At 48.0% G+C, this 27111-nt stretch overlaps 2 protein-coding genes across 3 annotated transcripts in view; one reads left to right on the forward strand and one right to left on the reverse strand.

Annotated features, from left to right (window-relative positions):
• Positions 1–27111, forward strand: part of TRIM72 (tripartite motif containing 72) — a 41891-nt gene that overhangs the window by 9331 nt on the left and 5449 nt on the right. Inside the window, exon 1 of one of the 2 annotated variants that reach the window (XM_072119449.1) lies at positions 24655–24839. The exons of the other annotated variant lie outside the window; for it this stretch is intronic. The gene's annotated coding sequence lies outside the window, so the exon portion shown is untranslated. Of the gene's footprint in view, positions 1–24654; positions 24840–27111 lie in introns of those variants that run through there. 2 annotated transcript variants of the gene reach the window in all.
• On the reverse strand, positions 304–3661 carry LOC140074495 (apoptosis-associated speck-like protein containing a CARD). Its single transcript, XM_072119453.1, has 3 exons — positions 3090–3661; positions 1342–1428; positions 304–696 (listed from the first exon to the last, which is right to left on the reverse strand). Exons 1-3 carry the CDS (start codon positions 3364–3366, stop codon positions 434–436), a joined length of 627 nt encoding a protein of 208 aa, XP_071975554.1. The 5' UTR covers positions 3367–3661; the 3' UTR covers positions 304–433.

Raw genomic sequence — 27111 nt, forward strand, 5'->3', positions numbered from 1 at the left:
GTGGCACGTTAGTGGAGTGCTGTATGCAGAGGATCAGTGTGTGGCACGTTAGTGGAGTGCTGTATGTAGAGGATCAGTGTGTAGCACGTTAGTGGAGTGCTGTATGCAGAGGATCAGTGTGTGGCACGTTAGTGGATTGCTGTATGCAGAGGATCAGTGTGTGGCACGTTAGTGGAGTGCTGTATGTAGAGGATCAGTGTGCGGCACGTTAGTGGAGTGCTGTATGCAGATGTTCGGGGTGTCAGGATGGAGTCCTATATGCTTCATCATAGATAAGACTCAGCCACCAATAAGTACAAGGCAGGAATGTTTATTCTTCCCATTATATATAAAATGTAAAAACATCACAGATAAGTAGAAGCTGTAAACTGATAAGCACCATGACCCCAGGAGCTGACTCTCTAGCCCGGAGCTGGGAAGTTTCCATTAGGATTCATTTCCCTTCCAGACTCCTGATGAGCGGAGCGTTGTGTTCTCTCAGAGATTTCAGTAATTGATCTTTCACTTCATCTCCTCCGGCTTCAGCATAACGTAAGAGCTCTCGCATCTGCTCCTGCGCGGGGCTCATCCTGCGCAACCGGTCATAGGCTTCTCCTGATAGCATTTTATTCTGATAGAGATCATCCAGGATCGGAGCCACCAGAAACATTCGTTGTATCAGGGGAACGTGGTGTCTATCCAGGAAATGCTCCCCACCTGTAATGAGAACATACAGTGTGAGAGCGGTGGATCAGACATGTCCTCCGCAGATCTGCCTCATCCTATCAGGAAAACTGAACAAGGACGTAATTAAATAATCGACTTCATTTCAAATCTTAACAAAAGCCAAACTTGTGTATTGTGAATGTTCTGAATAAGGAGAAGATTTAAATGAATGGATCCTGGATTGCGGGATTTCCTCCCTGTGTTGGTCTGGTCTTGCTATTGGGAATACATCAGGATTAACCTCATCCTGCACCCCGAGGAGTTATTTGGGATCTGTCTTGGTGTTGGACATACTAGTATTATAGGACAATTACATGTTCTGTGTGTTTTATTAGTGGTCCCTCTGCTCTCCACCACTTGGGTACAGATGTGGCCCTGATGCTGAACCCTTTACTGCAGATACTAGGTGGGGATTAGGCAGGGAAGATGGAGATACTAGGATCCTCTGATAAGAGGTCGGTGTGAAGTGGCTTATAAAGACTGATCTACTTATCTACAAACGGCTTCAAGTTCCCTCATCTACAGTGACAGGTTAGTATATACTGTGTAGATGGGAGTTCCGGGTCTGGACTGAGATTTAGTTACTTGTGTCACATGGGATTCAATATGTAAAATAAGCAAAAAGAGAAGCCATACCCCGTAATGCTGGAGCCTGCTGTTCACATCCCGATGGTTCTCCTTTATCTGCTCCCTGACTCGTATTCTGACGGATGCAGTCATTCACTGGAAAATACAAGGAATAAGAACATTGAGGTCTCTACACAGAACCATGGAGGACACTGACTACAGTGACACCACTACTGTGTGTGTTATCTGTGGTGTTACATAGGACTGCAGGACACATCTACTACATGATCTGTACTCAGAGAGATATCACTGTGTTATCTGTGGTGTTACATAGGACTGCAGGTCACATCTACTACATGATCTGTACTCAGAGATATCACTGTGTTATCTGTGGTGTTACATAGGACTGCAGGTTACATCTACTACATGATCTGTACTCAGAGATATCACTGTGTTATCTGTGGTGTTACATAGGACTGCAGGATACATCTACTACATGATCTGTACTCAGAGATATCACTGTGTTATCTGTGGTGTTACATAGGACTGCAGGACACATCTACTACATGATCTGTACTCAGAGATATCACTGTGTTATCTGTGGTGTTACATAGGACTGCAGGACACATCTACTACATGATCTGTACTCAGAGATATCACTGTGTTATCTGTGGTGTTACATAGGACTGCAGGTCACATCTACTACATGATCTGTACTCAGAGATATCACTGTGTTATCTGTGGTGTTACATAGGACTGCAGGTTACATCTACTACATGATCTGTACTCAGAGATATCACTGTGTTATCTGTGGTGTTACATAGGACTGCAGGATACATCTACTACATGATCTGTACTCAGAGATATCACTGTGTTATCTGTGGTGTTACATAGGACTGCAGGACACATCTACTACATGATCTGTACTCAGAGATATCACTGTGTTATCTGTGGTGTTACATAGGACTGCAGGACACATCTACTACATGATCTGTACTCAGAGATATCACTGTGTTATCTGTGGTGTTACATAGGACTGCAGGACACATCTACTACATGATCTGTACTCCGAGATATCACTGTGTTATCTGTGGTGTTACATAGGACTGCAGGACACATCTACTACACGATCTGTACTCAGAGATATCACTGTGTTATCTGTGGTGTTACATAGGACTGCAGGACACATCTACTACATGATCTGTACTCAGAGATATCACTGTGTTATCTGTGGTGTTACATAGGACTGCAGGACACATCTACTACATGATCTGTACTCAGAGATATCACTGTGTTATATGTGCTGTTACATGGGACTGCAGGACACATCTACTACATGATCTGTACTCAGAGATATCACTGTGTTATCTGTGGTGTTACATAGGACTGCAGGACACATCTACTACATGATCTGTACTCAGAGATATCACTGTATTATCTGTGGTGTTACATAGGACTGCAGGACACATCTACTACATGATCTGTACTCAGAGATATCACTGTGTTATATGTGCTGTTACATGGGACTGCAGGACACATCTACTACATGATCTGTACTCAGAGATATCACTGTGTTATCTGTGGTGTTACATAGGACTGCAGGACACATCTACTACATGATCTGTACTCAGAGATATCACTGTATTATCTGTGGTGTTACATGGGACTGCAGGACACATCCACTACATGATCTGTACTCAGAGCCTATCCAGGTCTTCTATACCTGTTGGTATACTGCCCCCTATGGGATGATATTCTATATGTGCTGTTGTAGGGCGCTCTCCCCTCCTGGTCAGGTTCCTGTAGGATTTTCTTACCTTTCTTGTAGTTCTCCCGCAGCTTCTGAGCCTCTGTCTTCTCATCGATGGCCTCCAGGACAGCCAGGGTCACCTGCATCCCGTAGGAGTCGGTGTAGTATCTCAGGATGAGATCAGCCATGTCCTCGGGGTCTGTGTCCTGCAGTTTACCTTTGGGGATGGTGCTGAATCCTTCCTTAATCTCCCAGTCATTTAGCTTGTTCCTGAACTTCTTGAATGGTTGTCGTTCTAGGCTCTCGAGAGCGTAGACCAGGATGTCTCTCACTGTCTTCCCCATCTCCTCTTGGGTAGTGACCCCTCAGGGCTCCACGTTCCTCCGCTGCAGATACGTGCCAAGACTTAAACTGAAACTGAAAGTGTTTTTTTCACAATTTCCTGTTATTTCTTCCGTCTCCTTCCTTCCATTACATTGACATTTCTCCTCCTTACTCTGGTTTGTTTTGGACACTTTTGTGACGACAGAGGAGCAGTAGGGGTTAATATACATTAGGCTCCATGAGACCTGCACAATGTTGTAGTAGGTGAAAGTCTCCTCCTGCTGTCCCCTCCCTTGTTCACAGACCTTGCACTTCCTTGTTCCTGGAAGCAGACTTGTTTATCTGTAGAGCTCCAGGAGCCGCAGTCACAACCCTCCAGACAGTAAGACAAGGAGAGTCACATCCCCCAGACAGTAAGACAAGGAGAGTCACATTCCCCCAAACAGTAAGACACGGAGAGTCACATACCCCCAGACAGTAAGACATGGAGAGTCACATACCCCCAGACAGTAAGACATGGAGAGTCACATACCCCCAGACAGTAAGACGTGGAGAGTCACATCCCCCCAGACAGTAAGACATCGAGATTCACATCCCACCAGACAGTAAGACACGAAGAGTCAAATACCCCCAGACAGTAAGACGTGGAGAGTCACATCCCCCCAAACAGTAAGACATGGAGATTCACAACCCCCAGACAGTAAGACATGGAGAGTCACATCTCCCCAGACAGTAAGACATGGAGAGTCACATTCCACCAGACAGTAAGACATGGAGAGTCACATCACCCCAGACAGTAAGACACGGAGAGTCACATCCCCCCAGACAGTAAGACATGGAGATTCACATCCCCCAGACAGTAAAACATGGAGAGTCACATCCCCCAGACAGTAAGAAACGGAGAGTCACATTACCCCAGACAGTAAGACACGGAGATTCACATCACCCCCACACAGTAAGACACGGAGAGTCACATCCCCCAGACAGTAAGTCACGGAGAGTCACATCACCCCAGACAGTAAGATATGGAGAGTCACATCCCCCCAGACAGTATGACACAGAGAGTCACATCACCCCAGACAGTAAGACATGTAGAGTCACATCCCCCCCAGACAGTAAGACATCGAGATTCACATCCCCCCAGACAGTAAGACATGTAGAGTCACATCCCCCCCAGACAGTAAGACATCGAGATTCACATCCCCCCAGACAGTAAGACACGGAGAGTCACATCACCCCAGACAGTAAGACATGGAGAGTCACATCCCCCCAGACAGTAAGAAATCGAGATTCACATTCCCCCAGACAGTATGACACGGAGAGTCACATATCCCCAGACAGTAAGACATGGAGAGTCACATCCCACCAGACAGTAAGACATGGAGAGTCACATCCCACCAGACAGTAAGACGGGTCTCATGGAGTCTAATGTATATTAACCCCTACAGCTCCTCTGTCGTCACAGAAGTGTCAAAAACAAACCAGAGGAAGGAGGAGAACAGTAAGACATGGAGAGTCACATCCCCCAGACAGTAAGACACAGAGAGTCACATCCCCCCAGACAGTAAGACATGGAGATTCACATCCCCCCAGACAGTAAGACACAGAGAGTCACATCCCCCAGTCAGTAAGACACGGAGAGTCACATCACCCCAGACAGTAAGATATGGAGAGTCACATCCCCCCTAGACAGTAAGACACAGAGAGTCACATCCCCCCAGACAGTAAGACACGGAGAGTCACATCACCCCAGACAGTAAGACATGGAGAGTCATCCCCCCTAGACAGTAAGACATGGAGAGTCACATCCCCCCAGACAGTAAGACATTGAGATTCACATCCCCCCAGACAGTAGGACATGGAGAGTCACATCCCCCCAGACAGTAAGACACGGAGAGTCACATCAACCCCAGACAGTAAGACATGGAGAGTCACATCCCCCAGACAGTAAGACATGGAGAGTCACATACCCCCAGACAGTAAGACGTGGAGAGTCACATCCCCCCAGACAGTAAGACATCGAGATTCACATCCCACCAGACAGTAAGACACGAAGAGTCAAATACCCCCAGACAGTAAGACGTGGAGAGTCACATCCCCCCAGACAGTAAGATGTGGAGAGTCACATACCCCCAGACAGTAAGACATGGAGATTCACAACCCCCCAGACAGTAAAACATGGAGAGTCACATCTCCCCAGACAGTAAGACATGGAGAGTCACATTCCACCAGACAGTAAGACATGGAGAGTCACATCACCCCAGACAGTAAGACACGGAGAGTCACATCCCCCAGACAGTAAGACATGGAGATTCACATCCCCCAGACAGTAAAACATGGGGAGTCACATCCCCCAGACAGTAAGAAACGGAGAGTCACATCACCCCAGACAGTAAGACACGGAGATTCACATCACCCCCAGACAGTAAGACACGGAGAGTCACATCCCCCAGACAGTAAGTCACGGAGAGTCACATCACCCCAGACAGTAAGACATGGAGAGTCACATCCCCCCAGACAGTATGACACAGAGAGTCACATACCCCCAGACAGTAAGACATGGAGAGTCACATCCCCCAGACAGTAAGTCACGGAGAGTCACATCCCCCCAGACAGTAAGACGTGGAGAGTCACATACCCCCAGACAGTAAGACATGGATATTCACAACCCCCAGACAGTAAGACATGGAGAGTCACATCTCCCCAGACAGTAAGACATGGAGAGTCACATTCCCCCAGACAGTATGACACAGAGAGTCACATACCCCCAGACAGTAAGACATGTAGAGTCACATCCCTCCCAGACAGTAAGACATCGAGATTCACATCCCCCCAGACAGTAAGACATGTAGAGTGACATCCCCCCCAGACAGTAAGACATCGAGATTCACATCCCCCCAGACAGTAAGACACGGAGAGTCACATCACCCCAGACAGTAAGACATGGAGAGTCACATCCCCCCAGACAGTAAGAAATCGAGATTCACATTCCCCCAGACAGTATGACACGGAGAGTCACATACCCCCAGACAGTAAGACATGGAGAGTCACATCCCACCAGACAGTAAGACATGGAGAGTCACATCCCACCAGACAGTAAGACGGGTCTCATGGAGTCTAATGTATATTAACCCCTACAGCTCTTCTGTCGTCACAGAAGTGTCCAAAACAAACCAGAGGAAGGAGGAGAACAGTAAGACATGGAGAGTCACATCCCCCAGACAGTAAGACACAGAGAGTCACATCCCCCCAGACAGTAAAACATGGAGATTCACATCCCCCCAGACAGTAAGACACAGAGAGTCACATCCCCCAGTCAGTAAGACACGGAGAGTCACATCACCCCAGACAGTAAGACATGGAGAGTCACATCCCCCCTAGACAGTAAGACACAGAGAGTCACATCCCCCCAGACAGTAAGACACGGAGAGTCACATCACCCCAGACAGTAAGACATGGAGAGTCATCCCCCCTAGACAGTAAGACATGGAGAGTCACATCCCCCCAGACAGTAAGACATTGAGATTCACATCCCCCCAGACAGTAGGACATGGAGAGTCACATCCCCCCAGACAGTAAGACACGGAGAGTCACATCAACCCCAGACAGTAAGACATGGAGAGTCACATCCCCCAGACAGTAAGACATGGAGAGTCACATACCCCCAGACAGTAAGACGTGGAGAGTCACATCCCCCCAGACAGTAAGACATCGAGATTCACATCCCACCAGACAGTAAGACACGAAGAGTCAAATACCCCCAGACAGTAAGACGTGGAGAGTCACATCCCCCCAGACAGTAAGACGTGGAGAGTCACATACCCCCAGACAGTAAGACATGGAGATTCACAACCCCCCAGACAGTAAAACATGGAGAGTCACATCTCCCCAGACAGTAAGACATGGAGAGTCACATTCCACCAGACAGTAAGACATGGAGAGTCACATCACCCCAGACAGTAAGACACGGAGAGTCACATCCCCCAGACAGTAAGACATGGAGATTCACATCCCCCAGACAGTAAAACATGGAGAGTCACATCCCCCAGACAGTAAGAAACGGAGAGTCACATCACCCCAGACAGTAAGACACGGAGATTCACATCACCCCCAGACAGTAAGACACGGAGAGTCACATCCCCCAGACAGTAAGTCACGGAGAGTCACATCACCCCAGACAGTAAGACATGGAGAGTCACATCCCCCCAGACAGTATGACACAGAGAGTCACATACCCCCAGACAGTAAGACATGGAGAGTCACATCCCCCAGACAGTAAGTCACGGAGAGTCACATCACCCCAGACAGTAAGACATGGAGATTCACATTCCCCCAGACAGTATGACACAGAGAGTCACATACCCCCAGACAGTAAGACATGTAGAGTCACATCCCCCCCAGACAGTAAGACATCGAGATTCACATCCCCCCAGACAGTAAGACATGGAGAGTCACATCCCCCAGACAGTAAGACACGGAGAGTCACATCACCCCAGACAGTAAGACATGGAGAGTCACATCCCCCCAGACAGTAAGAAATCGAGATTCACATTCCCCCAGACAGTATGACACGGAGAGTCACATACCCCCAGACAGTAAGACATCGAGATTCACATTCCTCCGGACAGTATGACACGGAGAGTCACATACCCCTAGACAGTAAGACATGGAGAGTCACATCCCACCAGACAGTAAGACGGGTCTCATGGAGTCTAATGTATATTAACCCCTACAGCTCCTCTGTCGTCACAGAAGTGTCCAAAACAAAACAGAGGAAGGAGGAGAACAGTGAGACATGGAGAGTCACATCCCCCAGACAGTAAGACACGGAGAGTCACATCCCCCCAGACAGTAAGACATGGATATTCACATCCCCCAGACAGTAAGACATGGAGAGTCACATCCCCCAGACAGTAAGACACGGAGAGTCACATCACCCCAGACAGTAAGACATGGATATTCACATCCCCCAGACAGTAAGACATGGAGAGTCACATCCCCCAGACAGTAAGACACGGAGAGTCACATCACCCCAGACAGTAAGACATGGAGAGTCACATCCCCCAGACAGTAAGACACGGAGAGTCACATCCCCCCAGACAGTAAGACATGGAGAGTCACATCACCCCAAACAGTAAGACATGGAGAGTCACATCCCCCCAGACAGTAAGACATGGAGAGTCACAACCCCCCAGACAGTAAGACATGGAGATTCACATCCCCCCAGACAGTAGGACATGGAGAGTCACATCCCCCCAGACAGTAAGACACAGAGAGTCACATCCCCCAGACAGTAAGACACGGAGAGTCACATCACCCCAGACAGTAAGACATGGAGAGTCACATACCCCCAGACAGTGAGACATCGAGATTCACATTCCTCCGGACAGTATGACACGGAGAGTCACATACCCCTAGACAGTAAGACATGGAGAGTCACATCCCACCAGACAGTAAGACGGGTCTCATGGAGTCTAATGTATATTAACCCCTACAGCTCCTCTGTCGTCACAGAAGTGTCCAAAACAAAACAGAGGAAGGAGGAGAACAGTGAGACATGGAGAGTCACATCCCCCAGACAGTAAGACACGGAGAGTCACATCCCCCCAGACAGTAAGACATGGATATTCACATCCCCCAGACAGTAAGACATGGAGAGTCACATCCCCCAGACAGTAAGACACGGAGAGTCACATCACCCCAGACAGTAAGACATGGAGAGTCACATCCCCCAGACAGTAAGACACGGAGAGTCACATCCCCCCAGACAGTAAGACATGGAGAGTCACATCACCCCAAACAGTAAGACATGGAGAGTCACATCCCCCCAGACAGTAAGACATGGAGAGTCACAACCCCCCAGACAGTAAGACATGGAGATTCACATCCCCCCAGACAGTAGGACATGGAGAGTCACATCCCCCCAGACAGTAAGACACGGATAGTCACATCAACCCCAGACAGTAAGACATGGAGAGTCACATCCCCCAGACAGTAAGACATGGAGAGTCACATCACCCCCAGACAGTAAGACATGGAGAGTCACATCCCCCCCAGACAGTAAGACCTGGAGAGTCACATCACCCCCAGACAGTAAGACGTGGAGAGTCACATCCCCCCAGACAGTAAGACATGGAGAGTCACATCCCACCAGACAGTAAGACACGGAGAGTCACATCCCCCCAGACAGTAAGACATGGAGAGTCACATCCCCCCAGACAGTAAGACATGGAGAGTCACATCCCCCCAGACAGTAAGACGTGGAGAGTCACATCCCCCCAGACAGTAAGACATGGAGAGTCACATCTCACCAGACAGTAAGACACGGAGAGTCACATCCCCCCAGACAGTAAGACACGGAGAGTCACATCCCCCCAGACAGTAAGACATGGAGAGTCACATCACCCCAGACAGTAAGACATGGAGAGTCACATCCCCCCCAGACATGGAGAGTCACATCCCCCCAACCCCTGGACAGTAAGACATGGAGAGTCACATCACCCCAGACAGTAAGACATGGAGAGTCACATCCCCCCAGACAGTAAGACATGGAGAGTCACATCACCCCAGACAGTAAGACATGGAGAGTCACATCACCCCAGACAGTAAGACATGGAGAGTCACATCCCCCCCAGACATGGAGAGTCACATCCCCCCAACCCCTGGACAGTAAGACATGGAGAGTCACATCACCCCAGACAGTAAGACATGGAGAGTCACATCCCCCCAGACAGTAAGACATGGAGAGTCACATCACCCCAGACAGTAAGACATGGAGAGTCACATCACCCCAGACAGTAAGACATGGAGAGTCACATCCCCCCAGACAGTAAGACATGGAGAGTCACATCACCCCAGACAGTAAGACATGGAGAGTCACATCCCCCCAGACAGTAAGACATGGAGGGTCACATCACCCCAGACAGTAAGACAGTAAGACAATGTCTGCAGAATAAGACGATTCATTGTATGTTTACGTTCCGCTGTTTTGTCTCTCTAGAAGAGGAGAAGTTTAATGTTAGTCTGAGTTGTAGTACATGCACCTTGGTCATGGATGTCCCACTCCTCCGCTCCTATTACCAAGATTTTATAGTTTTATATTTTTATATTTGATCTTCCCAACACTGGAAGAATATCTAGATTATCTCTTAACAACTCTGTTGAAGGTTTTTCCATGGGGGTCTGTTTTTAGCAAGATTGTGGGCTCTTGGGACCCCATTGGAGACCATCGGTGCTCTTCCATCTTCCAGCGATCTTCGGTTATTCTTGTTACATCTGTGACTGTGTTTTCTGCAGTTTGTACTGTCAGACTGAGAAGACGGCAGTCTGAACAGCGCTCTACTGGCTGGACCGCTGGGACTGCAGGGCATTGTAAACTAAGCAAAATCTGGCTCCTGACCCCTGGCACGGAAGAACAAGTCTTTAAGGAATGAATGAAGCTTTGTTGTTTTAGGGTTGTGGGTAGGCCACAGCATTCATTCCTAAACAAAATGAAAACGTTTTATATTAACACAGTACTTGGCAGTTCTTCTCCATGTAGAGGCACAGTACTTGGCGGTTCTTCTCCATGTAGAGGCACAGTACTTGGCAGTTCTTCTCCATGTAGAGGCACAGTACTTGGCGGTTCTTCTCCATGTAGAGGCACAGTACTTGGCAGTTCTTCTCCATGTAGAGGCACAGTACTTGGCGGTTCATCTCCATGTAGAGGCACAGTACTTGGCAGTTCTTCTCCATGTAGAGGCACAGTACTTGGCAGTTCTTCTCCATGTAGAGGCACAGTACATGGTGGTTCATCTCCATGTGGAGGCACAGTACTTGGCAGTTCTTCTCCATGTAGAGGCACAGTACTTGGCGGTTCATCTCCATGTAGAGGCACAGTACTTGGCAGTTCTTCTCCATGTAGAGGCACAGTACTTGGTGGTTCATCTCCATGTGGAGGCACAGTACTTGGCAGTTCTTCTCCATGTAGAGGCACAGTACTTGGCGGTTCATCTCCATGTAGAGGCACAGTACTTGGCAGTTCTTCTCCATGTAGAGGCACAGTACTTGGCAGTTCTTCTCCATGTAGAGGCACAGTACTTGGTGGTTCATCTCCATGTGGAGGCACAGTACTTGGCAGTTCTTCTCCATGTAGAGGCACAGTACTTGGCAGTTCTTCTCCATGTAGAGGCACAGTACTTGGCAGTTCTTCTCCATGTGGAGGCACAGTACTTGGCAGTTCTTCTCCATGTAGAGGCACAGTACTTGGCAGTTCTTCTCCATGTAGAGGCACAGTACTTGGTGGTTCATCTCCATGTGGAGGCACAGTACTTGGCAGTTCTTCTCCATGTAGAGGCACAGTACTTGGTGGTTCATCTCCATGTGGAGGCACAGTACTTGGCAGTTCTTCTCCATGTAGAGGCACAGTACTTGGCAGTTCTTCTCCATGTAGAGGCACAGTACTTGGCAGTTCTTCTCCATGTGGAGGCACAGTACTTGGCAGTTCTTCTCCATGTGGAGGCACAGTACTTGGCAGTTCTTCTCCATGTAGAGGCACAGTACTTGGCATTTCATCTCCTTGAAGAGGCACAGTACTTGGCGGTTCTTCTCCATGTAGAGGCACAGTACTGGGCGCTCCTTCTATATGTGGAGGTAAAGTACTTGGCGGTCTTTCTCCTTGTAGCGGCACAGTACTTGGCGGTTCTTCCCCTTGTACAGGCACAGTACTTGCCAGTTCTTCTCCTTGTAGATACACAGTACTTGGCGGTTCTCTCCCTTGTACAGGCACAGTACTTGGCGGTTCTTCCCCTTGTACAGGCATAGTACTTGGCGGTTCTTCCCCTTGTACAGGCACAGTACTTGGCAGTTCTTCTCCTTGTACAGGCACAGTACTTGGCAGTCCTTCTCCTTGTACAGGCACAGTACTTGTCAGTTCTTCTCCTTGTAGATACACAGTACTTGGCGGTTCTTCCCCTTGTACAGGCACAGTACTTGTCAGTTCTTCTCCTTGTAGATACACAGTACTTGGCGGTTCTTCCCCTTGTACAGGCACAGTACTTGTCAGTTCTTCTCCTTGTAGATACACAGTACTTGGCAGTTCTTCCCCTTGTACAGGCACAGTACTTGTCAGTTCTTCTCCTTGTAGATACACAGTACTTGGCGGTTCTTCTCCTTGTACAGGCACAGTACTTGTCAGTTCTTCTCCTTGTAGATACACAGTACTTGGCGGTTCTTCCCCTTGTACAGGCACAGTACTTGTCAGTTCTTCTCCTTGTAGATACACAGTACTTGGCAGTCCTTCTCCTTGTACAGGCACAGTACTTGTCAGTTCTTCTCCTTGTAGATACACAGTACTTGGCAGTCCTTCTCCATGTAGAGGCACAGTACTTGCCACTTCTTCTCCTTGTAGATACACAGTACTTGGCAGTCCTTCTCCTTGTACAGGCACAGTACTTGTCAGTTCTTCTCCTTGTAGATACACAGTACTTGGCGGTTCTTCCCCTTGTACAGGCACAGTACTTGGCGGTTCTTCCTCTTGTACAGGCATAGTACTTGGCAGTCCTTCTTCTTGTACAGGCACAGTACTTGGCGGTTCTTCCCCTTGTACAGGCACAGTACTTGGCGGTTCTTCCCCTTGTACAGGCACAGTACTTGGCGGTTCTTCCCCTTGTACAGGCACAGTACTTGGCGGTTCTTCCCCTTGTACAGGCACAGTACTTGGCGGTTCTTCCCCTTGTACAGGCATAGTACTTGGCGGTTCTTCCTCTTGTACAGGCACAGTACTTGCCAGTCCTTCTCCTTGTACAGGCACAGTACTTGTCAGTTCTTCCCCTTGGCACACTCCTTGTAACCACAGCGCACAGTTGTCTTGAGGGATCATACCGGTAGTCTTTTACTGTGTGCCAGTCTCACAATAGACCTGGTTGTTCTTAACCTGAAGGAACCTCTATATTCAAGAGATAAGCCACTGCTATAGATGACATCCACTCATTTTTGAGAGTACATGGGAGCAAGATCTGTCTCACAAACTTTCCACCTGAGGAGCACAGAGATCTGCGGTGTTACACTGCCCCCTAGTGGTGACTCTCTATGAATATTATGATATATGGATATTTATAGCTACATTTGGTGTCTGTGTAAGGGGAGCTCTTACTTCCCGACTATTGCTACATATAACAGTTAAATACTGCTATTTATTATTTCTTACCTATTTATAGGTAGCTCAGCTTTTTCTTGTAGGTGTAATGATTTTGTTTAGGCCGGCTTATATTGTATCTTCTAAATGGTTGTAACACGCCCCGGAAGAAGCCGAAAAAGGCGAAACTTGAGTCGGGCTGGAGTCTTTTTGGACTGTAACCCTGGAATTTTAACGACTACTTGTTTTTATATTTAAAATGCTCGTTTGTGAGTATAACAAATAAATCTTTTGTATATGTCTATCAAGTCGGTGTTACACTATTGCGGTAGGAGACTTCTGACCTGTGGATCGTCTCAATCTGATTTGGGTTCTGGAAAGAAAGATTGCAAACTCCTACTACTCTTATTTTTTACCGGGGGGTTCTGTGCTTGACTGATTTTCTATTTCCCGATTAATTTGGAAGATCGTCGACAGCTGAGGGGGGACTCTTCTTTTTATGGGTTTTATCCGTATGCATGAGACTGACAAAAGTTTTACCCTTTCTAGCTCCTAATTGTGTAAGTGGCTATTGTGCACAACTTTTTGGAGATTTAGGTGTGTTGAATAGTTGTTTAAATGTTCTGTACAACAGAGAGAAAGATCTAGGACACGTACACAGTAATTAAAGGGGTACTCCAGAGACGTACAAGTTATCCACAGGATAGGGGCTAACTTGCTGATTGTGGGGGTTCCCACATATCACAAGAGTCACTGACTGAGATTGACGAGTGCGGCTGCTCTCGTAATCTTGAGCTACGCGGGGGGTATAATGGACCTCCGTTCTCATGACCCCCACCGATCAGCAGGTTACACCCTTTCCCGTGGATAAAAGCTAACTTGTATGTCACTGGTGAACCCCTTTAAGAATCTCTTGCAATAATTAAGACAGATACAAGTTTTTTTGTGGTTGTAATCTTCATTGATCGATATATTATTACTTTTACAAAAAGCTTACGACATAATAATACAGAACCAATTGGTTTTATATTTTTTTACAAAAACTGTGTAATATAATAATACGATACAGAATCTAGTGTAATAAATATAGTGGGGGATATTTATCAGGGCTTCTGCGCCTGAAATAATTGCAAATGCTAGCTTATTGAGATTTGTAATGATTTTCCCCAATTATTTTCATGCCAGTGCGGTGTGGGGTCTCGCCGGAACCCCGCCGGATACATTTTGATGTTTCTAGCTGCGCAGGAGCAGCGATGGGGGGTATCATACAGCGGCACACGATATCTCATAACTTTGATTTTTACAAAAAGCTTTGACATAATGCACACTTATGAATAAGTATTAAACAAATGACTCATTGTATTAAACAGATGAATATTGCATTACACAAAGACAAAACAAACGAATAATTACTATAAATAGAACCTTCAAAAATTCCTTTCCCCAATACCTTGTGTAGCTCAAAGTGATTGTCGTCTCCTTGGTGTCTGTGCATCCCTCTGGGTGTGTCTGACCATCTGTATCTGCAGATAAAACACAGACACATTTTTTACCCCTTTGCTAAAAAAGTAAATGCTGGAGTGTGGTGCAATGTGTTACAACACCTGCAGGGGGCGAGACAAAGCGGCTTCCATCCCTGGTCCTATATGAGCCACAAGTTGTACAATAATAAGCTGAAAGCCGCATCGCACAATTCTGATGCTAAGATTTATTGTATTGAATTAACAATCATTTATATGGCAGACTACAAAGAGGTGAACGTCCCGTGTTTACAGAACAAAACTCATCTTTTACAAACTACGGAATGATCATTTTTTTGTAACATCATTGGTAAGGTCTGTGATACATTCTTACGACCTTGATAAAGTATACCTGTACAATAACGACCGCAGAAAGAACTGGAGATGTCCTGCAGTCGTCTGTTTTGGTAGAGATACAACTCACTGGGGCAGATTTACTTACCCGGTCCATTCGCGATCCAGCGGCGCGTTCTCTGCGGTGGATTCGGGTCCGGCCGGGATTTATTAAGGTAGTTCCTCCGCCGTCCACCAGGTGGCGCTGCTGTGTTGAAGAGCATCGGAACGCACTCAAGTGCACCGGCCTATTCCTAGTGAAGGTAAGTGCAATTTTCGCAACACTTTTTTTTTTAAATGCGGCGGTTTTTCCGAATCCGTCAGGTTTTTGTTCGGCCACGCCCCCCCCGATTTCCGTCGCGTGCATGCCGGCGCTGATGCGCCACAATCCCATCGCGTGCGCCAAAATCCAGGGGCAATTCAGGGGAAATCGGCCCAAATCGGAAATATTCGGGTAACACATCGGGGAAAACGCGAATCGGGCCCTTAGTAAAAGACCCCCACTGTTTCTTTTTGAAAAAGGTCGAAATTATTTAGGAAATATTTCATTACCGCAGCTGTCAAAACCGATTACTTCCTCAGCATCACATAGTACAATGACTACCCAGTCACTTCCTCATTGCCGCGATTTGTCTGTATTCAACGTACCCTTTATATTGAGGTAAAAAAATCACACAAATATTCACCCGCAAATATCAGCCGAGTGTAAGGATCTGAATTTCCTAGGGATCCACTAGTTGTCGTCGTACAGTGTCTCTCTACGAGTATTTACCTCTAGAATATTTGAGCCGATACAATCATATGCACAGTGTGTGGCCGATACATCAGTAGACCACAATATGATTTTTGTTTTCCAAAGATATGTAGATTTAACATAGACTCTCCGATAACTGGGTTAGCATCAGAATGAGGTGGAAAAGTTCTCGGAGGGATGTGCTGCCCATCCTCATATAAGGCCACATTATTTATGCTGTCGGGTGGGAGCAGATTCTTCTGGTAATTCCGGCTCCATGCTTCATTATATACAATTTGTCTCCGGGAAAGGTTCTCATGGGTTGTAATTCTTGTACCTGCTGGAAAGCCGGATACTTTTAAGCTGATAGAGCTGTCGCTGTTAGAAGCTCTTGACTGTGTCCTATTCTGAAGGAAGGCTGAACTTGGACCCTCTTTACAATTGGACCCAAAAGTTCTACAGGACGCGACTGGGCTATCGTAAGATGTTTTTTGATAAAACCTGCAGTATTACTGTCAAGGGTTCACTCATGATGTTGTCCTTCAGAAACTTTATACGGCCGTGTTATCTTGTATAACAATTTGACAATTTACGTACAAGAGGTTATTAGGTCATAATAATATTCCCCGCTTCCCGATATGAGGAACTCTAGAGGCGTATACCCGGCCACAGCGAGAGGTTGGACTTCTACAAAGATAGATTTTTCAATACTTGTTTGTGTAGGTTGTAGGTCAAAGATATCCAAAAATATCCATCAAAAATATTTGGCATTACAGAACCGTCATGTATGAACGCCACGATACGTGACTAGAAGATTTCCTCATCAGAGAGTGTACTAGAATTGTGTACGGCTGGTCTTTTACGAGTTATGCTCTTATTCATTAGTAGCGCTGGAATTGGGGAATCGGCGTCTTATTCTTTTACATTGTTTTCTATGACATAAACATCAGCCATCCTGATGTTCATGCTGCGCCGGGCTGGTAGCATATTTCTAACTGAAACCTGTACGTGGGGATTCGTGGATTGAGATAAAAGAACAACACAGGTTAAACACATTTAGCTGCCTTAAAGGCACCCTAGACAAACAGTACTCACAATAGATAGATATACAGTTAAAGGGGTTATCCGGGTTTAAATTTTTTTTTATGGCCGGGGTGGGGAGGGCTAGTTAAACATAATAAACATGGACTTACCTCCTCCGGCGCCGCCGATGTCCCGTGCCGCGGTCACTTCGATCCGTGCCCTTGTAAACAAACAGGGGCACGGAGGCCGCGCACAGGGAGCTTCCGGTCCGCGATGTGGCCGGCTCCTCCCATGCGTCCCTATCTCTCAGCGTTGTAAGCGCTGGGAGATGGTGCGCATGGGAGCATCCGGCCGGCCGGAAGCTCCCTTTGCGCCGGTGTAATGAAACCGGCGCACGGAGAAGACGGGCCACGGCGCGGGACATCGGCAGCACCGGAGGAGGTAAGTACATGTTTATTGTTTAAATAGCCCTCCCCAGCCTGGACATAAAACATTTTTTAAACCCGGATAACCCCTTTAAGCTCAAATACAAGTATCAGTGGGTTAGTTACAATGTGTCAGTGATTGGAGATGGAGGCCGCACTTAATGATTCCACCTGCCTTAGATGGTAAAATGGACACTAGGGGTGCCCTGATTATATTAGGTGCAGACACCCCTTCACTCCCATAGGAGGGCTCTAGGAACCATCCTATCTCAGATCAGATCCAGGACCTTGGAGGAGTTTGAGCTTCTCAATGGAAGTCATAGGGGCATATTTATCAGGACCTCTGCGCACCGCCAGTGGCGCAGAGGCCCTGAAATAATCGCAAATGCTAGCTTATTGCTAGCTTTTGCGATTATTTTCCCCAATCCGCCACCTTCATACCAGTGGGGCATGAAGGGGGGGCGCGGCCGGATGGGAGTGGGCCGGCGCGGGGCGTTACTGTCCCCACGCCTGCGCACTCGCTGCTGCCGGCGACTTTTCATTACATTGAGACCAGACATGGTCCAGTTACTACGCTCCAATTGAGAGTTATTTCTAACTCTGTGTCCAAGAATGCTAGAACCAATTGACACACAGGTATCCATTCCCTGGCGATACAGATTCCAAATACCTCCTCGTTACCTACAGAGCCAGAGACCCTCTACGGTCTTTGAAGTGGGACCTCCCAGAGATTGCATTAGAAGGAAATGCGGGATATTGATGCACTGATGAACAAGGCACAACTCATCTATCACAGTAAGAATAGATTTCAATATTTTAAAAGGCAAATTACATCCAAAAGAGCATCAGAAAACATACTAAAGAAGAGGCTTATAGTATATACATACGCTCTCTTTTTCCTCTCGGCTATTTCTGTGGACTGATTTTTAATAAGATTTTCCATACTCACCGACCAGTCCTGAAAAGAAATCCTATTCCCAGTGTGAATGTTCTCTGACCGGTTCGTTGTAAGCCTTGGACATCAGACTAAAGCTGTAGATGAAGCTCTCGTGTTTCACAGCTCTCCACAGATCTTTTATCCAGGAGATAAATTCAGGGATTGTAGATGGTTTTTGAGAGTTCTGTTTTTTCATTAATTCAAATAAATATAAGTTCACGGACCTTTGCACTGTAACCAAGATTTACCGGAGCCATCAGGGGGGGGGGGGGGGGGGGGTCTCCCTGCCAGAGACCAGGAACGTACCAATTGTATTTCCAGAGATCATAGTCCACCACATCACTGAAGGCTTCAATGACCACTGCAGACGATGACTCAAGCCACTACCTGGGACCGGAGTCTAAGTAGTACCCGGTTTTCACCAGAGCCCACCGCAAAGCGGGTTAGACAAGCTGCAGCGTGGTACCACCAGGTCGTTCCTCAGGCGTGACTTGTCTGCAGTGGCGGCCAAGGTTGAGGTACAGAAACAGCAGTCAAGCTCGAGGTCACAGTCCAGGCACAGGGTCAGGGCAGGCGGCAGAGATGCAACATCAGTGTCCAATCCGGGGTCAGCAACAGGAGGTCCAAGCCGAGGGGTATGGGAACACAGAACAGCAGCACGGAGGAACACTGGTACACGGAAACACAGAGGAGCTCAGGTAACACAGGAACACGGAGGGAGTCAGGCACGCAGGAGACACAGGAACGCAGGTAAATCGCAACAGAGCTTTCTCTAAGGCTGTGAGGCACAAAGATCCGGCAGGGCTTGCAGGAAGAGGCAGGCTTATATAGATTTGGGCAATATGGCCAGCGCCAATTAATGGCGCGCTGGCCCTTTAAATTTCCTGGAAGTGCCGCGCATGAGTGTAGATTTGTTCCGTGTTAGCCATGGAGAGCAGAAGATGAGGGAAGAAATCAGGCGATACCTTTTGAGGATAACTGAGTATATTTGATGGTGAACTTTCGAGAAGACTAGTTCTCTTCGTCAGACATGATGTTATGCATGAAACAGAAAATTCACAGCATTTTATACACACCCGGCAGTGATCAACAAAGGATATAAAAAAAAACTTTCAAACAACAGATTGATAAATATGACAGGACGGCAATAAAAACACTAAAAACCTGTGAGGTGAGACAGGAGAGCCCTGGCTCTTATCTGCTTGTGGCCTCCAGGTCAGAGATAGGAGGTCATGAAGCTGTAACTCAGACCAACCACAAGGGTGGCCAACTCATTGTCATGTTCATAGCTGTCATCAAGAGAAGCCAATTCAACAGATTTCAACCCTTCAGTGTCGATCACTAGAATGAAATGACAGCGCAGCTCTTTCTCTAAACTTTCTTCCAATTTAATAAGCGTCATAAAGGCTCCTCGTGTGCATCGTCCACTGGCCACAGGGAACTGTAGACCAAACATGGGGGCAGATTTACTTACCCGGTCTGTTCGCGATCCAGCGGCGCGTTCTCTGCGGTGGATTCGGGTCCGGCCGGGATTCACTAAGGCAGTTCCTCCGCCGTCCACCAGGTGGCGCTGCTCCGCCGAAGTTCCCCGGAGGCGCGCTGGAATGCCCTGAAATTCACCGGCCTATACCTGGTGAAGGTAAGTGTAATTTTCACAACACATTTTTTGTCTTAAATGCGGCGGTTTTTCGCCAATGCGCCACAATCCGCTCGCATGCACAAAAATCCCAGGGCAATTCAGGTACAATCGGCGCAAATCGGAAATATTTGGGTAACACGTCGGGAAAACGCGAATCGGGCCCTTAGTAAATGACCCCCATGGTGTTCAGGAGGGTGGACTTCCCCGTACTCTGCACTCCCAGCACAGTGATCACTCTCATCCTACACCGTCCTCCAGTCTTCTTATCCAGCTCAGTCAGGACATCCGTGATCCACTGTAAGGGAATGTTGGCTATTTGAGATTGTTTGGGATATCGTCAACAATTTTATCTTTCGAAGATTTTTACAAATTTGTTCAATCTTACTTTGGATTTTTTTTGGCCAGAGAAGCTTCAGTCTCACCTTTCTTCTTCACGAGGACACATGTATCCAAGGTAAAAGATCCTTTAGAAGTGGGACTTCTCTGTTGGGGCCTGGAGAAACAATGTAGTAAAATTTGGTTTCTTTGTTATCGCATGTTTTTAGCAGTTGGAATTGTCTATCACAAATCTCCTCAATGAAGATAAACACGGCTGAGGAGACATCGGCCAAGAATGAGAATTCTTCCCAGTTGGCCTCCAGGTCTCCACATAGATTGCTATGGGCTCAGGAAAAACATCAGACTTACCAGGGTATTTCCACCAGCCCATCACAGATCCTCCTCACAATATTCCCTCCTTCTATGTTATCATGTATGAAGAAGTTATGTCGCTGATGTTCTGGATTCAGAACTTGGTTCAGAGTTTTAGAATTAGATAACTTATTTAAGTCTGACAAAGGAGAAGATCGGCATTTCAATATTCACCACATTGTCCTCCATGAACCCTTTACTATTTACCAATAAAGCAGGTCTCCATTATCTCACAATGTCCCTCATCGCCCAAAGCATGAAGGTGCCTTTAGGGCCATCACCAGGAGGCAGCAGCAGAGGCAGATGGACATCTTTGTTATAATCTCTTGTTGTAGAAATCCATCCGAGCAATGAAGAAGAAGACGGATAACATCAAGCGGGTGGATGGAATCAGTCTTCACTGACCCCTCAATGTTTAACATGCGGAAAAGATCATCTTCTTCATTGGCTATGAAGGTGTTTCTGGCAGTAATATTGAGGGAGATGATCTTCTTCAGGACCCACCAGACTACGTCTATCATCTTTTCAGGTTTACTGTCTCTTAGAGCCTGTGGTCCTCAACGTCCGCTTGGAAGTTACAAATGTCTCCATGTAGTCACAATCTCAGGGGATAGTCAGTGGACTCCCTGGACCACCGTGGGGGATAACAACCTTAGCCGCAACCCAGGAGCGGAGTCTAAGTGAACTCCTGGTCTTCGCCAGAGCCCGCCGCAAAGCGGGATGATCTTGCTGCGGCGGGGAGCCACCAGGTCGCTCCACGGGTGCGACTAGGCCCGCAGTGGCAGCCAAGGTAGGGACACAGGGCTGGCAGGACCACGGAAGGCTGGCAGGACCACGAAGCCGGCAGGACCACGGAAGGCCGGCAGGATACCAGGACCCCCGGCAGGATACCAAGACCCCCGGCAGGATACCAGGACCGCCGGCATGATACCAGGACCGCCGGCAGGATACCAGGACTGCCGGCAGGATACCAGGACCACCGGCAGGATACCAGGACCGCCGGCAGGATACCAGGACTGCCGGCAGGATACCAGGACCACCGGCAGGATAACAGGAACACGGGAACTCAGAGACAATATGATCTCATGCACCAAAATCCCGGGGCAATTCGGTGCAAATCCGAAATATTCGGGAAACCCGCTGAATATGCGCGATTTGAACAATTAGTAAATGAGCCCCATTATGTTTTTTTGGAGTGTGGGAGGAAACCGGAGTACCCAGAGGAAACCCACGCAAACACTGAGAGAACATACAAACTCTTTGCAGATGTTGACCAGGGTGGGATTCGAACCCAGGACCCCAGTGCTGCAAGGCAGAAGTGCTACCCACTCAGCCCTACAGGGATAGCTCAACCCTAATCCTCTAACATCACCAGCCATACAGAAATACCTCACCCCTCATCCTCTAACATCACCCAAGCACTTACATGCACCAGAAAGAGGAAGGCGCTTGATCTTAGTGACTCCCTGCACAGCGCATTATACACGGACAATGCACTTACATGCACCAGGAAGAAGAAGGTGAACTCCAGGGACCTGAGCGGGGAAGGGACACATGCAGGATATAGGGCGCAGGATCTTAGTGACTCCCCGCACAGGGCATTATACACGGACAATGCACTTACATGCACCAGGAAGAAGAAGGTGAACTCCGGGGACCTGAGCGGGGAAGCAACACATGCAGGATATCGGGCGCAGGATCTTAGTGACTCCCTGCACAGCGCATTATACACGGACAATGCACTTACATGCACCAGGAAGAAGAAGGTGAACTCCAGGGACCTGAGCGGGGAAGGGACACATGCAGGATATAGGGCGCAGGATCTTAGTGACTCCCCGCACAGGGCATTATACACGGACAATGCACTTACATGCACCAGGAAGAAGAAGGTGAACTCCGGGGACCTGAGCGGGGAAGCAACACATGCAGGATATCGGGCGCAGGATCTTAGTGACTCCCTGCACAGCGCATTATACACGGACAATGCACTTACATGCACCAGGAAGAAGAAGGTGAACTCCTGGGACCTGAGCGGGGAAGCGACACATGCAGGATATTGGGCGCAGGATCTCAGTGACTCCCCGCACAGCGCATTATACACGGACAATGCACTTACATGCACCAGAAAGAAGAAGGTGAACTCCAGGGACCTGAGCGGGGAAGCGACACATGCAGGATATCGGGCGCACGATCTTAGTGACTCCCCGCACAGCGCATTATACACGGACAATGCACTTACATGCACCAGGAAGAAGAAGGTGAACTCCGGGGACCTGAGCGGGGAAGCGACACATGCAGGATATCGGGCGCAGGATCTTAGTGTCTCCCCGCACAGCGCATTATACACGGACAATGCACTTACATGCACCAGGAAGAAGAAGGTGAACTCCAGGGACCTGAGCGGGGAAGTGACACATACAGGATATCGGGTGCAGGATCTTAGTGACTCCCCGCATAGCACATTATACACGGACAATGCACTTATATGCACCAGGAAGAAGAAGGTGAACTCCGGGGACCTGAGCGGGGAAGCGACACATGCAGGATATCGGGTGCACGATCTTAGTGACTCCCCACACAGCGCATTATACACGGACAATGCACTTACATGCACCAGGAATAAGAAGGTGAACTCCGGGGACCTGAGCGGGGAAGTGACACATGCAGGATATCGGGTGCACGATCTTAGTGACTCCCCGCGCAGCACATTATACACGGACAATGCACTTACATGCACCAGGAAGAAGAAGGTGAACTCTGGGGACCTGAGCGGGGAAGCGACACATGCAGGATATAGGGCGCAGGATCTTAGTGACTCCCTGCACAGCGCATTATACACGGACAATGCACTTACATGCACCAGGAAGAAGAAGGTGAACTCCGGGGACCTGAGCGGGGAAGTGACACATGTAGAATATCGGGAGCACGATCTTAGTGACTCCCCGCACAGCGCATTATACACGGACAATGCACTTACATACACCAGGAAGAAGAAGGTGAACTCCTGGGACCTGAGCGGGGAAGCGACACATGCAGGATATCGGGTGCACGATCTTATGGTCGGACAATGCACTTTCTGGGATCGTGACAGGACAGGTAAGTAAATGTGGCCCATCATGTTTATTGTCCTTTTTTTATTTGCTTCCTCACATTCATAGCAATGACAGCAAGATCTTTCTGTATTTATACACTGACACATCTGTATGAGGTCTTGTTTTTTCTGGGATGATCTACAGTTTTTTTAAGTCCAATATTTCTGTAGATATAAAGGAGCATTTAGTTTATACAATTTTTTTATACAATAAAGACAATTGCTCCATTTTTATTTACATACAGACGGTCATATATGATGAGATCAGTGCATTGTACTGGTTGTACTGACTATAAAAATGTTCATGTTATTTATTATTATTTATCAATTAAAATCAGAAATGTGTTTATCTTCATGGTTTTCATTGTTGTGTTTTATTCACTTTACAGAAAAACCTCTTTGAGATTATTTTTCCATTTATAATTTCCTGGTATAGCATGGGATCCTCTCGTAGACAACATGGAGCCGTCCCCATCCTGCACCCAAAATATTAACAATCTTAAAAACTGAGGCTGAACAGTAATGAGACAATATTGGGGACCCCCCCGAGTACTGGTGGAGTCTGTAGCCCCTTCTCGATGTGTCCTGTGTGGTGGACCAGTTCTATGATGGTTCTTCATGGGATCTTAGTCCACTATGACTCATAGATCTCCTCTTTGTAGGACAGTGTGAGGTCCGTAACACACGTCCCAGCCTGATACTCTGTAATATGACAGCTGCCTTTACGCGTCCTGGATGTTCCGTGACTCTCAGCTGTTCCCGGACAGATAACTGTGTCAGAAATAACCGGCTGTGGGTGGAGGGGCCTGGATATATCTCCTGGAGCGCCTCCTCCAGCTAAAGGGTCTTGATCAGTGCCACCTGTTCTGGTCTGTATCTGTGTCTCCTCCTAATATTCTCAGCTGCCTGGTCAGAGACCTTAGCCTCTGGTCGGTGTCTGCTGGCTTTGGTCAGCGGCTTCCTCTCTTGGTCTTGTCCTTCTCTGGTGGTAAGTGTTTACCTCTACTGAGCAGATTTCTGTTATGTTCAGTGCCCTTCTCATCTGGTAGATGTCCTTCTCACCTGGTAGATGTCCTTCTCACCTGGTAGATGTCCTTCTTTCGTTGTCAGTGTCCATCTCCCCGAGTTGGTGCCTATGACCCCTTGTATGTTTCCTTCTCTTCTGTGTATATCATTGAACTTTTCTGGTTCTTGTCTCATCTTCTGATCAGTGTCTAATGGTAAGTGTAACCGCCCCCTTGTCAAGGTCCAACTCTTTTGGTCTGTGTCTATCAGTGACCTTTTCTGGTCCTTGTCTTATTTCCTGGTCAGTATCCTACTCTTGTGGTCAGTGTTCATTTCCTCTGGTCAGTTTACATCTCCCCTGCTTAGTGTCCATCTCCAATGGTCAGTGTCCTCTTCTTGTCGTTGTCCATCTCTTCTCGTCAGTGTCCTCCAGTTCTTGTTGGTGTCCATCTCCCGTGGTCATTGTCCATCTCCCGTGGTCAGTGTCCTCCTCTTCTTGCCGATGTCAATCTCCCCTGGTCATTGTCTATCTCCCTTGGTCAGTGTCCTCCTCTTCTTGTCGATGTCCATCTCCCGTGGTCAGTGTCCTCCTCTCCTTGTCGATGTCCATCTCTCTTGGTCATTGTCCTCCTCTTCTTGTCGATGTCCATCTCCCGTGGTCAGTATCCTCCTCTTCTTGTTGGTGTCTATCTCCCGTGGTCAGTGTCCTCCTCTTCTTGTCGATGTGCATCTCCCTTGGTCAGTGTCCTCCTTTTCTTGTTGATGTCCATCTCCCGTGGTCAGTGTCCTCCTCTTCTTGTCGATGTCCATCTCCCTTTGGTCAGTGTCCTCTGCTTCTTGTCGATGTCCATCTCCCTTGGTCAGTGTCCTCCTCTTATTGTTGATGTCCATCTCCCGTGGTCAGTGTCCTCCTCTTCTTGTCGATGTCCATCTCCCTTGGTCAGTGTCCTCTTCTTCTTGTCGATGTCCATCTCCCTTGGTCAGTGTCCTCCTCTTTTTGTCGATGTCCATCTCCCTTGGTCAGTGTCCTCCTCTTCTTGTCGATGTCCATCTCCCTTGGTCAGTGTCCTCCTCTTCTTGTTGATGTCCATCTCCCGTGGTCAGTGTCCTCCTCTTCTTGTCGATGTCCATCTCCCGTGGTCAGTATCCTCCTCTTCTGGTTGGTGTCCATCTCCCGTGGTCAGTGTCCTCCTCTCCTTGTCAATGTCCATCTCCCTTGGTCAGTGTCCTCCTCTTCTTGTTGATGTCCATCTCCCTTGGTCAGTGTCCTCCTCTTCTTGTCGTTGTCCATCTCCCTTGGTCAGTGTCCTCCTCGTCTTGTTGATGTCCATCTCCCTTGGTCAGTGTCCTCCTTTTCTTGTTGATGTCCATCTCCCTTGGTCAGTGTCCTCCTCTTCTTGTCGTTGTCCATCTCCCTTGGTCAGTGTCCTCCTCTTCTTGTTGATGTCCATCTCCCTTGGTCAGTGTCCTCCTCTTCTTGTCGATGTCCATCTCCCGTGGTCAGTGTCCTCCTCTTCTTGTCGATGTCCATCTCCCGTGGTCAGTATCCTCCTCTTCTGGTTGGTGTCCATCTCCCGTGGTCAGTGTCCTCCTCTCCTTGTCGATGTCCATCTATCTTGGTCAGTGTCCTCCTTTTCTTGTCGATGTCCATCTCCCTTGGTCAGTGTCCTCTTCTTCTTGTCGATATCCATCTCCCTTGGTCAGTGTCCTCCTCTTATTGTTGATGTCCATCTCCCTTGGTCAGTGTCCTCCTCTTCTTGTTGATGTCCATCTCCCTTGGTCAGTGTCCTCCTCTCCTTGTCGATGTCCATCTCTCTTAGTCATTGTCCTCCTCTTCTTGTCGATGTCCATCTCCCTTGGTCAGTGTCCTCCTCTTATTGTCGATGTCCATCTCCCGTGGTCAGTGTCCTCCTCTTATTGTTGATGTCCATCACCCTTGGTCAGTGTCCTCCTCTTCTTGTCGATGTCCATCTCCCTTGGTCAGTGTCCTCCTCTTCTTGTTGATGTCCATCTCCCTTGGTCAGTGTCCTCCTCTTCTTGTCGTTGTCCATCTCCCTTGGTCAGTGTCCTCCTCTTCTTGTTGATGTCCATCTCCCTTGGTCAGTGTCCTCCTCTTCTTGTCGATGTCCATCTCCTGTGGTCAGTGTCCTCCTCTTATTGTTGATGTCCATCTCCCGTGGTCAGTGTCCTCCTCTTATTGTTGATGTCCATCTCTTGTGGTCAGTGTCCTCCTCTTATTGTTGATGTCCATCTCT

The sequence above is a fragment of the Engystomops pustulosus genome, chromosome 8, assembly GCF_040894005.1.
Source record: "Engystomops pustulosus chromosome 8, aEngPut4.maternal, whole genome shotgun sequence".
Taxonomy (NCBI): Eukaryota; Metazoa; Chordata; class Amphibia; order Anura; family Leptodactylidae; genus Engystomops; species Engystomops pustulosus.